Source organism: Tiliqua scincoides, chromosome 16, assembly GCF_035046505.1.
Source record: "Tiliqua scincoides isolate rTilSci1 chromosome 16, rTilSci1.hap2, whole genome shotgun sequence".
NCBI classification, from domain to species: Eukaryota; Metazoa; Chordata; class Lepidosauria; order Squamata; family Scincidae; genus Tiliqua; species Tiliqua scincoides.
The window spans coordinates 7,264,526-7,277,113 of record NC_089836.1 but is presented as its reverse complement, the minus strand read 5'-3'; the positions used below and the strand labels follow the sequence as shown (position 1 = coordinate 7,277,113).

Here is a 12,588-nt window from a genome sequence, read left to right as displayed (position 1 = left end):
CTAGTAGCTCACCATCGAGGAGGAAGGGAGAAGAAGTGGCCCATGTGTTGACTTAGTAAGTAGATCAACAGAAAATAAAGCAGTAGAACCAGGAGCCCGTGACTGGCACTACCACCACCACCGACGCAAATTAAGAGGTGACCCTATTCGCAGAGGCACCCAAAGCTTGTGCAGAAGGAGAAAGCCACCCACTCATGTCCAGGACAGTACAGAGATTTCCTGGAAGGGCTCCCAAGGAACATGCAGTCTTAGGGCCAGGACTGGTCTAACCACATTCCCCCTCCCATTACTGTGGGGCAGAAATAAAACGCATGCAGAATCCCGCTAAGCTCGTGGTCAACCAGATCTGTTCCAAGAGCGGTGATGGGAGGGGGTTCAGAAATTAAATATGTAGCCAGTGCTTTTGCACTGGAGCCCTTTAGTGCTGCAGATGCAGGAGCTGTACGCGGACTGGTTGCACCATTATTAGAAAAGGATCTGACTGGGGGCTGGTGAAATGCAATCCTGAAAATGAATGCACATGGTCTACCAGGAAGTGAAGGTTGGCACTACTCTTCCTTGTGAGAAACTAAGCACTTTTGCCCTCAACCCTTCCAGCAGGCGAGGTGCTTACAACAACCCTGGGTTGACCTAGTTCAGCCATTTTCAACCACTGTGCCGTGGCACACTGGTGTGCCGCAAGTGGTCCACAGGTATGCCAGTGGAATTAGGGGGAAGGTCATTTATTAGTAGGGCTCATGGGGATGTGAACCCTCCACTGGCAGCATGGTGTGCCTTGTCAATTGTAAAAAAAACCTGATGGTGTGCCTTGACAATTTTAGTGGCCTTGTCAGTGTGCCATGAGATGAAGAAGACTGAAAATCGCTGACCTAGCTGAAAAGACCACCCACAGAAGAGAGATCACAGGGACGCGAACCCCATCTCCTCAGGCAGTTCCCTGCTTTCCAGGAACAGAACAGCAGCTATGAGTGTTGGTTGATAGCAAGCATGTTTCTGGTTGCACATGCAAATTTGCCCCACCCAGAACATCAGCCTTGGGCAGCCAGCTGGACAAATCTAGTGCCCTGGATGCACCACACAGCTGACATCAGGGGAGCCCAGGCCTCTTCATCATCATGAACGCTGACCTCTGTCAACCTCCAAAGCTGGCATACCCACAGCAACATAAATTTGTCCAGGAAATATAAATATTTAACATCTACAGTATTCGCTTTGCCTTCCTACTCAGTGAACAGCAGAGCCGTGATGTTGCAGGAGAAAATCCTGCCCTCTCCAGGAACCACTGCGGTCCACCCACCCAGGAAAAGGTGACAAATGTCTAACCACTGGCATAGAAATCTGGCTATTTAAAACAACTATAAACATAAAAAAAAAAAATTCAAGACTGCAGTCAAGATTCACAAGAGTTAAACAGCAGTGCAATTACTACACTTTTTCTTTTGCCTTTCGGTTTTATTCAGGGTACACAATTAAACCAGTCATGAACATTATTTTCTGGTTCTTCCCCTTGACAACAGAATCCATTTTCTACCCTGGCAGTGCCAGTCTAGAGAAGCCTTGCAGGTGGCACCAATTCAATATCCCCACCCCTTCACCCTCAGGTACCAGTTGCTTATTGTATTTTTTTGCAGGTGAGCCTGGGCACTGCAAAGCCCTGTTTTCAAGTAATCTAGAAACTGCCACAAGTCAGAGGTAAGGCATCAGATGGTCCTGGGTGCAGAACTTGGCACCTCCAGTTGTGCCAGGTAGTGTCGGGTAGCAGTTGGAGGGCAAGGCCAGTCAAAAGACAATACTGGGCATAGAGGAAGCAATAAGGCACCTTCATATAGTGACGGGGGATGGAGGTAGACTAACGCTGGCAGGGGAGTCTTTCTGCCACATATGCTGTTTGGCATGCAAGGAGCAAGTGACCTTCAAAGCAAGCGTCCTTGGAACTTTCGACTCGCAGGCCACGGTCCCAGAAAACAAACCTTGCACTGGCATTTAGTTAAGATAAGGAAAGGCAGAAACCTCTTGAGAATGCGGAAAAACTGGGCAAGTCCAGGAGGGGTCCAGGTGATCACAAGCTAGCTGTGGGTCCAGGTAGCTATTCCAAAGCTCAGCCTGTACACAGGACGTCACACACGGGTCTGCGTGTGTGACTGAGGACAAGTCTGTTCAAAGTCAAACTTCTTTATTTCAGTTGTGAATGTGCATTGATTTTCTATGGTTGTTTCATAACCCCTTGACAGCTCATATTCCTCCGTGTGGGGCAGCAGGGTGTGGAGGAGGGCAGTGACCAGAAAGAAGGGCACTCTAGCCAACTCTCTTGGCCCAGAAGGACCAATGTTATAAATTTGACTCCTAGATCATCTCCGCTGCCTCTTAAAGATGGGGGTGGGAGGAACAGCGAGGGTGGGGTCGTCTGGAAGGAACTGAATGCCAATTAACTGTTAGTGATGTGCCAACAACCAAACCAGTTGGAGTCACTGGGCGGACATTCCAGCAAGAGAGGGGTGGCAAATTGCCCCCTGTACTGATGTAGAGGAGCTAGGAGATGACACAACAGCATTTTGCGCAGCAGGGGCAGCACTTTCTGCAACAGGGGCAACAGCAGTGACTGTCACTGGGGGCAGGGGGCCCATGGCTGTTCCAGTGAAATGGCTCTGGGGAGCCTCCGCCGGGCACCTTGAGGCTGGCATAGGGGTTGTAAGGCACGGCCCAGGACTCCTGCGTTTGGATTTTCTGCTCGGCCCACCCGCCATAGTCCTCCTGCTGGCTGGCCTCCCTCGCCTTCTCCTGGGAGGCCGTGTACGTGGGCAGGGTGCTGGGGTTGAAGATGACCGTGTCTGGGGTCAGGTCTTCGCCCAGGTAATACTTCAGGAAGCCGTCCCTGAGCTGGGCCCGAGGGATGGTCACGCTAGCGTAAGGGTTTTCAATGGTGTTCCCCTGATCCATGGCTCCGCCGAGGGAGGGCAAGGCCGCCACTGGCCAGCAAAAATGGGCTGGAGGAGCACTTCCTGTGTCAGTGGGAAATGAAGTTGCAGCCCAGAGCTCCTCAGCACACTCTGATGCCAGCTGTGGCCCGGAACGGTGGGCTGTCTAGCCGGCAGCCGCTTCTCCACTTCACCCAGTTGCTTAAACTCTAGTGGATCACCCTGCACCTAAGAAAAGAAAGTGGTTTCACAGTTACTACCATTGCTTCCCCAGCACAGTGCTCTTCAACCTGTGGGCTGTGACCCCAAAGGGGTCGCGAAACCTCATTCGGGGGGAGGGAGTCACAGCAACCTTTTGAAGCCTGTGCAAGAGGACCCAATTCAATCGTGGCGCTGCCTTATCAAAACTAAGTTATTGCTATGATCCCACACAGCCTCTTCTTGCTATCTTGCCCCACAGCTTCTAAGGCTGGCCCCAGTCAGGCTAGTACCTCAGAGGATTATAGTGAAGACACAAGAGGTAGGGGGGAAACAGTGTGAGCAGGGGTGGGGAGTGGGTGGATCGGATCCCAGGAGAGAGGTGGGTCTCCAGTCTGATACTTTGCTTGTTTGGGGGGTCGTGGCACAAAAAAGGTTGCCCACCCACACAGCCCTCTCCTCCCTCCCAAGTTCTTCTGCCACTCCATCCCGCTCTTTCTGTGCAAGGGCATGGAGAGGCAGGGGGAAACTGCACTTGGCATGGCGTGGTCCCTGTGTAAGCTGGCACCTGGGGCAGCTTCCAGTGTGGGGGGCTCTTGGATAGCCCTGGAGGCAGCTTGCAGATGAGGTGAGCCAATGAGGGCTGACCATCATCCTGTTTGTGCGCAATCGGCAGCCCGTTTGTTTACTGCTCACCTTCTCCTTCCTGCAAACCCTGCAGCAGGTCTGGCGGAGGTGCCCTCAGGCAAGCGTCCAAAACCAATATTTTGAGTTTTTCCACCGCCACTGAGCTGAGCACCTCCCCTGGCGACAGTGGTGACGAGGAATTCAAGAGGCACCCAAGACTGGGAAGGAATTTGGGGGGAGGGCAGGAGAAGGGAGGCAGGGCTCTCCCCTGCCAGGTCTGCCTTTCTCAGCAGCCTGACATGGCAGAAGCACTTCAGGTGACGTTTTCCCACCATGCCAAGGAAAGCCTTGCCCGTTAGTCCTTTGTATGTGCGCATGTGTTAAAAACAGAGGAGTGGAGTCAGTTGAGAAGACGGCTTGGACAGCTGTGACAAAAATGAATCCCAGAGTCAGCCAGGAAGCGCTACCGGTTGAACTCCAGCCCGAAAGCGCTCCTCCTAGACAAAGAGCAAGTGCCCCAAAGGTCAACATAAAAGAAAAGAAGGAGAAAATGATTCCTGCTGGGCACAGGAAGGTTTTTGCTTACGTTCCATAGCAAAATGCCATGTCGGTGGCAGAATCTCATCATTGTCGTCATCGTCATCAGTATTTATATAACGTTTTTCAACAAAAAGTTCACAAACGGAATCTGATCATCACAACAACCATCACATGAGAGCAAAGGGGGTCACACCAGCTGGGACCAGATTCTGCGGGAGGTGTCAGGGCTCCCAAATGACACAGAAGAAACAAGTTTGGAAGACTCAGGTTGGCACCAGGGGGAGAAAGCAGCACCTGTTGAACTTCCTTCCCAGTTTTACAGCACTCTCTAGGCAGAGGGGGGTCCAGGGCTCGCAGGCAGGTTCTGCAGCTCAGCCTTGCCTCCGAGGCGGCTCCAGCCACAAACATTTGCTGTACCCCCCAAACTCATGTGGGGGCGAGGTGTTCTGGGAGGGCAGCACAGTGTTGGGAGACCAGAACTCAAGCCACGAAGCTTCCTGGACCGCCTTGCGCCAGTTGCCTCTTCCTGGGCTGAGCTACCTCGCAGGATTGTTGTTCTGAGGCTGGGGGGGGCAATGGCCAGGGGCGCAGTCCAGAGCGCCTTGGAGGGGCTTCAGTCCCTGGTGCCCCCACCTGCTGCCAGCCCTCGCCCAGGCTCCCTCCCCAAGTCCTGCCCCTTGCCAGGGTCTTGCCAGGGCTGACACAGGGCGACTCACCGCGGATGGGGCGCCTTCCCACGCGCAGTCCCAGCTCCGGAGGGAGAGCCTCTCCTCCTCCTCCTCCCGCGCCTTCGTGCCACCTGGCCGGCCGCCTCCCTCCAGCATAGACTTCGGATGAGGTCACCTTTGCCTTCCCCTTTCTCCACCCAAAGGTGCTTTCCTCGCGCCCCCCCCCCCCCACTGGCTCTTTCTTTGCCTCCTAAATGCATTTTTTAAATGGGAGGGGACCCAAAGACCATTAAGGGGGAGGCCCGGAGAGAGGTCTGACCAGGCAATTGACGTCATCCAATGACGTCATCTCCCCACCTATCCTTACCTGTCAGGTAAGCATTTTTCAGGTGTGGCTGGCAGGGGATGCAGGGGGGTGACTGACTTCTGTCTGCAGGCAGAGAACCGGATGCCTGCTGGGAGGGAGGGAGGGAGGGAGGGCAGCAAGGCCAACAGGCAAGAGGCTGGCCCCTGGGCATTCCTGGCTTATCTCCCCCCCCCATCCTATGCGCCAAGGTCTGTCTACCCACCCACAGGGAAGAAATGCGGAACTAAACAACATCAGCAGAGCCCTGCAGGATCAGGTCAGAGTCCATCACGTCAAAGTTCCAGTTCCAGCAACAGCTGCCACTCAGACATCCCTAGAAAGCTCTGGAAACGAAAGCGATGATGGGCCCTTCCTGGCAGTTTGTCCTCAGCACATGGTATTCAGAGGTGGTCTGCCTCTGAACATGGAGGTTGGACACACTGGGTAGCCCTTATTCTCCTCCGTGGATGTGTCAAATCCCCTTTCACAGGCATCAGAGCTAGCAGACATCAACACATCTTGTGGCAGGCAGTTCCACAAGTTATTTCTCCACTGTATGAAGAAGTTCGTCCTTCTGTCCACCTGAATTTTCTGCCAATCAATTTTCATTATATGACCCCTGAGTGATATGTGATGTGGAAGTGCGTGTGTGTGTGTGTGTGGGGGGGGGGGGTTACACTAACTTCTGTCCACTATCTCTGCACCAACCCTGTTATTTTGTAAACCTATCATGATCTCCTCCCCCTCAGTTAACCTTTTTCTCATGTGCTTTAGGCATTCATTGCAGGAAATGCGCTCTGACTCCCTGGTTATTTTGCTGCCCTCCTGCACCTTTTCTACGCCTGGGGCTACTGGCAGCTTTTGTGACTTGGAGGATATCTTGGCAGGTGGCCCAGGAAGTGGATGGCTACACAACCAGCAGTAAGTCAACAACGCGTCACAAGGCTGTGAGGGCCCCGCCTGGGGTAAGGGAGGCGTTGCTGGGTAGAATTCAGCAGGTGAAGCCTTTCATATATGCTTTTATGGGGGGGGTGGGTTTTGTGTAGCAGACGGCAAAGCAGTGGAGCTGAGTCAAGGGGAGGGAGAGGAGATGTACCCTTGCACCCAACTGACAAAAGAGTAGTTCCCAAACTACATGGAGAAGGAAAAGACGGGAGAACAGGCAGCTTGCAGTGTTTTGCTCTTGATCCAGGGCAGGCACAAAAGCATCTGGAGCCTGGAGAAGGATGAAACGCCACCCTTCCTTACTAGCTGATGTGCAGGTCTCTGGACTGGAAAAGGACGACTTGCCCATCATCGCCCACTCTTCCACACGTCCTGGTCTCCGTCCCTGTCTTCGCTTTCCAATCCAAGAAGCAGGAGGAGGAGGAGTGGTGAAGGAGTGGAGTGGGAGCCCCCACCAATATGCCGGATCTGTGTGAGCCCACTCTGGAGTCCCTTAAAAAAAGCACAGAGCAGATGGCTATACTGGCCTTCGAGAAGAGATGACAATTTTAGAGCAGTTGGAGACAAAAATGGACCTGTGGAAAGTTTAAAAAACTCTGACGTAGACGATTGGAATTAAACGCAACAAACACCAACCACGTGTGTGATGTGATGTGCTCGTCAGAAACATCAAGAGCATGGCAATCAGTGTTTTAAATTACTAGCCTCCCCCCTAAGGAAAAATCAGACATAAAAGCATACCCATAGACACAGAACTGTAACCTTGAAATTGAGGAGGCAGGAGGACCCATCAAGCCTGAAGCTGGGTAGAAATGATGTACTTTGACCCCCCAACTCCCCCCCCATCCGATAAATCAGAAACAGCTCGCATCACTCACCAGCCACCGGGTACGGACTTCACAGCACCTTTTAAAAGAAAGACAGAGACAGTCAAACCATAGGTGATTCTGACTTCACTGAGCCACGGCGCTGGAGAGTCAAATGCCTCTTTAATACCAGTGGTTGTAAAGAAGGTCCCATTCCACCATCCTGAGAGACGGATAGTCTTCCTGCCCACACTGGATAAGGATTTAGAGACTCTTGCAGACCAATAAGTTACTTATTCAGGACCATAAAAGCGTTACTCTCCAACCAGCTGCCATACATTATCCCAGATGCGGTCAAGGCTGATCAAACAGGTTTTATACCTTGCGGACAACTTTCTTATTCTATCAGGTGAGCTTTAAATGCCATTTAACGCAGTAACACAAACAATTCTCACTGAGAGCTCAGTCCCATGGGCTCCAAGCGCTGGCAGTGAGCTCCAGAGCCGGCACTGGGTATTGTAAACATGCCGTAAAGCACATTTAGGGCACCCGGAGTGTAAGGAGCGATGGTACCAGCCCAGCACCAGTCACTGCTGAGCCCCAGCACTAGACAGATGCCTCCTAGAGCTCTGGGAGGAGGTAAGGGCCTTGGGGCCGTTCTGGGGCAGGGGGCGGGGGCAAGTTGGAGGAGGGGGAATCAGGGCAGGAGGGTGATGCAGGGCTCCCACCCCCTCCTGCTCCCCCCCAAGAAAAGAAACAGGGTGACAGCCAGATTGCACAGTGGCCACCACCGTGGCCTCCTCCTTGGTGACTTCTCTGGAAGTCCAGGATCCAACCACAGCAATGCTGCAGGTCAGTGAGCAGAACTCTTGCATTTTGTTTTGTACTTTCCCTTGGGGGGGGGGTTCCTCCTCTGGAGATGAAGGAAAAGATGGCACCCCCCCCTTGGCATAGTGCCCAGGGCAGGTGCCCTCAGGCTCCACCCTTGTTACACCATTGCCATGGAAATAGTTGAGGAGGCAGGAGGGGTGGCGCAGCTTGAGGGCTGTCTTGCCACACGCAGCAGGGGGTGCAGGGTAATTTCAACGTTTGGGGGGGGGGTGTTTTTGACGCTCTCAAAAATCGTCCGCCAACCTGTGACCCTGGAGCCAGCCTTGGCGCTGTTTATTTACAAGCCCATGAAACTCTTGACAAACAACGTGGTTTTCATTTGGCAGCAGCTCACAGAGCGTTTGCAGCACGCTGGACATCACCTGCACCACCCACCACTGAAGAGGGGAACCAAAATGGTTCATTCAGAACCCCGGATGCAGAGTTGCCGCTTCTGTTGTCCCGCACTTGCGAGCAGCACCGACGCTGTTTTTCCCCACACTGGACGCTTGGTCCTCAATCTGGCTTGATGATGGCTACACCAGTCATAAAGCCTCATCACCATTATGATCAGGAAGCAAGAAGAGAAACTTAATAGTGCCCAATAGGTGCCCATCACTGGAGAGGCCTGAACTGGTCCACAGTGATGGCATGGGCTTAATCCCCAGGTCACCAGACTGCAGTAGTGGATACCAACACCAGGGGTCGCCCCTGCCTTTGCTTTGGCCATCTGAGAGCTGCACCAGGGCTTCTGCCGGCCAAATGCACTGCTTCTGCGTCCCTCAGGGAGATGCATGTCCCATTTTCTCTCCCCAGCAGCTCTGAAAGATTGGTCAAGGTGAGAGAGGCTTGCCCAGGCTGCCCAGTGATTTGAACTGGGGTTTGAGCCCAGATCTCCTTGGTCTGGCTCACTGCTGAAAGTTCTGGGGTGTGGGTAGCGTTTGGTACAGAGACAGGTACATCTGGACCTTGGCAGCTGATCATTTGCATTAAATGGAATCGTAGACCGTGAGAGTTGGAAGGGAACTTGGAGGTTATGTAGTCCAACTCCCCTGCTCAAGAGTAAGTTATTCCCTTCTTCCACATGGCAGCCCTTCAGAGACTATCAAATCTCCTCTTAGTTTCCTCTTCTTTGAGCTAAACATCCCAAGTTCTTTTTTCACTCTTTGTCAGAGGACTTAATGGTTTCCAGACTCCTCTGAACTCACTCTGGTCTATCCTTGCCCTTGTTAAAATGTGCCCAGAACTGGATGCAGTATCCAGGTGAGAACTGACCAGGGCGGAGTTGGGCGTAATGATTCCTTCTCCTCTGGTGCCATCATCAGGTACAGCAGTGGCCACCCACTTTGGGGGGAAAAGGCCCAGCCGCAAAGGAGAAGATCTTGCTCAATGGAACCTCCATGTTCAGAGATAAACTACCTCTGAGTATCTGGTGTTGGGAGCATAGAACTGGGGAGGGGCTTCGTTGCCTTCATGGGAGCATCTAGTCGGCCACTGTTGGAAACAGCGACACCAAGCTAGCTTGCCTTTGGCACAAGAGGGAGTCCGTGTGCCAGGCAATGCGCGTGTGGAAGCCTCTGTGCACTTCTCCCTGGCCTTCTTCTATTTTTGCCCTGCATCCCCTCCTTCTGCGTCACGGTGTGTCGATGCTGTCAGATAAATAAAGCCCTTCTCTCTTGAGCTGCCCGAGCGAGCGCAAGGGACTCCCGTCCAAGCCGGCTGCCTGCCTGCCTGCCTGCCTCCTCCTGCCTTGGGCTGGATGGCAGTGACAGGGACGGCTCCTCTATCTCCAACACCACCACCCCCAGCATGCTTGCCTGCCGATCACGGGCCTGTCTGTCTCTTGCGGCAGGAGGATGTTTGGCACCGGCAGAACAGAGGAAAAGCAAGCATTGTGACCACCCACTGGGTGCTGGGCTGGAGGAGAAGCGGAGGATTTCCTGTCCTGGAACACACACTTCCACCCCTCGGCCTCCTCCCAGGGCAGCAGCCCCGAATAGCCACCACCAACCCTGCCTGGACCTGCCTCCTTCTTTAAGGCACACACACTGCATTCCAGGCTTAACCTGGGGCCAGTCCCCACGTCATCATCTCCAGGTGAGGGTGATGGCCTTTTCACTAGGCCTACACAAGAGCCAGAAGAGGCCCAGCTCTGGCTCCAGGCGTACAGTCTAAAACTGAAATAAACTGTTTTATTTCTGGGTTGGGATGTGTGTGGGGGGCGGCGGCGGCGGTGGTGATGGCTTTAGAAAATGAATAATAAAACAGGAAAGCTAAACTGGGGGGGGGGACCTTACCATGCACAGAAGAGAGGGTACCTTATTGCCCCAGCAAAGAGACCTGTCTTGTCCCAGAGGGATTCACAGATTCCTCCCTGCAAACCGGCCGTTTGCTTTCTGCGACCTCCCAGTGGCCTTCTGCAGGGAGGTATGTCGGAAAGAATGTGCCATGTCCCCTGAAGAGGACCCCCCCCCATGGCTTTGTGAAGTGCTGACTGGAGGCAGGCAGATGCCAGCCAAGCAAGGAAAACAAACGCGGAGAAGAGCTGGGGAAACAAGACCGCTCTGTCTACAGAGAGGGCCCAAACAAAGGGATGACGAGTGCGCGGCCCCCCTGGCTCAGAAGCCAAGAAGTCAAGCCCTCTTTCACAGGCAGCACATAATTGTCATTCTCATTATGCTTTTAGATGGCGGGGCCATGATATGTGGTGAGCCGAGTGGTGGGGAAGCACGAACATCAAGCCATAGGCCAGAAGGTAGCTTGGGGGCAGAGGCCCTCTTCTGCACGCAGAACGTCCAAAAGGCTCTATCCCCAAGTCCGAATCCCTGGAGAGCCTGCCACTAGTCATGCTTGACCCTACTGGACACGCTGACCAAGAATAGGACTCAGTATGCAGCAGTCAGGCTCTCAAAAGATGTTTTAAGTTGTTTACTTGTTTTTCTGTCACACACACACACACACACAAATCCAGAGTCAGAACAAGTATTTCCAATCCCAAGAATGTGCTGAATATAACATGCAATTAATAAGCAATAAAACAACACTTGTCCAACCCTCTCAATGGGGACTTGACCCCAGATCTCCTAGAGCACCACTTCAGTGACCTATTACTGAGTTACAAGCGTGGGACAGCTCTCTGCCCACAAGGAGCATGCAGTCTAAATTTAGATGGGCAGTAGGGGAGGAAGGCAGCAGAGGGAGAGTTTTGAAATAGAAAGCTAAAAAGAACATATCAGAGTTGGGACCGTCTCCCTGAGGAAAAGGAAAGAAAAAACAGCTGTTTCATTTGGATTTTCTGCAGGGATCCTTTTAAAGTACATTTCTGGCCCCGACTCAGAAAGTCAGCCCCTTCGTCTCCTTCTACATCCTGTATCTTAAAGGCAGTGAAATCTCCCCCAGTGGTTCTTTCCCCCAGTAAACTTAACGAAAAGGATGAGAGCAGCATGTTGCTGTTTAGAGCCACTCCAGACCCTCAAGAAGACCCACTGCAAACGTACAAGAAGTTCATCTGCAACCTGCTCTTTCCAGAAAGGGGCCTTGTCTTCCTTATTCAGCTCTATTGTATTTATTTGTTACAGTATTTGTATGCATTAAAATTGTTACGTGCCGTATTCGTACCTGTACAAAGCATTTTACATCTATATCTATCGAGAAGCGTTTTAACACCAACTGGACTTTGTTTTGGTTTGTTTCAGCACCAGGACTTGCAAGATTTCAGCTGCTGTGCAAGATAAGCTGTGCACGAGCCATGTGCAAGCTGGGGGGGGGGGACTTTCAGCAGCTCCAGCTTGAACGAGCAGGGCAATGGATATCGCCTGTCTGTGGCTGCATCTCATGCCATGTGTGGGTGGAGCTGCTTTACAGTGTTGCCTGCTCACATGACTGGGGCTCTGACACTTGTCTAGCCTCTTCTCCTTCACACTTCCTGTCCCCTTCTTTTTCCCTTCTAGCCCACACTTCTCTTCTCCTCCCCACTTCCTCCTCTTCAATACTCCCCTTTTTCACTTCAAATCCAAGGAGCTGGAGGAGGAGGAACTGTGGAGGTGGGTGGGCAGAGGTGGGCGCCCCCTGCCAATCCACCCAAGGGAGCTCACCCCCTCGGTCAGCCTTGTGGACAAGACAGCCCTGTTCCTACCCTAACCTGATAGGGACGGTTTTTTCTGCAATGTGCCCGCTGAGAGATTTTTCCATCTGGAATGTGTTGAGTTAAAGTAGCTCTCTCTTATCTCAGCCATGGTGCAATTCCTGGCCGACGGCCACGGTGAATGGAGCGCTGGAATGCAAAGGATTTCGTGGAGAATGGGGAAATGATGGCAGGATCAGGGTGAATGGCCGGGCCTCTCATTGCCTCGTGTGTGCCTTTCCATCATTTGGCTGTTTACTCTGGGAGGGGATTCACAGAGCCTGCTGAGCGCGGCGGAGACAAAGGGGCAGTGGCGTATCTAGAGAAAATGGTACCCATGGCAAGCAGGGGTGGTGCCCTGGATAGATGATCCCACTTGCCACACCCTAAATATGCCACTGCCCAAGGGAGGGGGCTTCAGGGCTGCGCTTGAGGCAGCACTTGGCCCCAGGGTTTGTGCAGCTGCGCCCAGGAATATGTGAAGCATCTACAGTACGGGTGGCCAAATGAAACCTCCATGTCCAGAGGCAGTCCACCACCCCTGAACACT

The 12,588-nt window shown here is 52.9% G+C and overlaps 1 protein-coding gene across 3 annotated transcripts; it reads right to left on the bottom strand.

Moving 5' to 3' along the window:
• Positions 1 to 1,437: 1,437 nt before the first annotated feature.
• Positions 1,438 to 10,350, bottom strand: CYSRT1 (cysteine rich tail 1). 3 transcript variants are annotated; one of them, XM_066610764.1, is made up of 4 exons: positions 10,213 to 10,350; positions 7,118 to 7,145; positions 5,518 to 6,731; positions 1,438 to 3,143 (listed from the first exon to the last, which is right to left on the bottom strand). In XM_066610764.1, the coding sequence occupies exon 4, from the start codon at positions 2,935 to 2,937 to the stop codon at positions 2,530 to 2,532; it is 408 nt and encodes a 135-aa protein (XP_066466861.1). In that variant the 5' UTR covers positions 2,938 to 3,143; positions 5,518 to 6,731; positions 7,118 to 7,145; positions 10,213 to 10,350; the 3' UTR covers positions 1,438 to 2,529. The 3 variants fall into 3 exon arrangements, with proteins under 3 accessions (XP_066466861.1, XP_066466860.1, XP_066466862.1); XM_066610763.1 differs by having other exon boundaries at positions 6,543 to 6,731; XM_066610765.1 differs by having other exon boundaries at positions 6,543 to 6,731; positions 10,234 to 10,348.
• Positions 10,351 to 12,588: the final 2,238 nt, after the last annotated feature.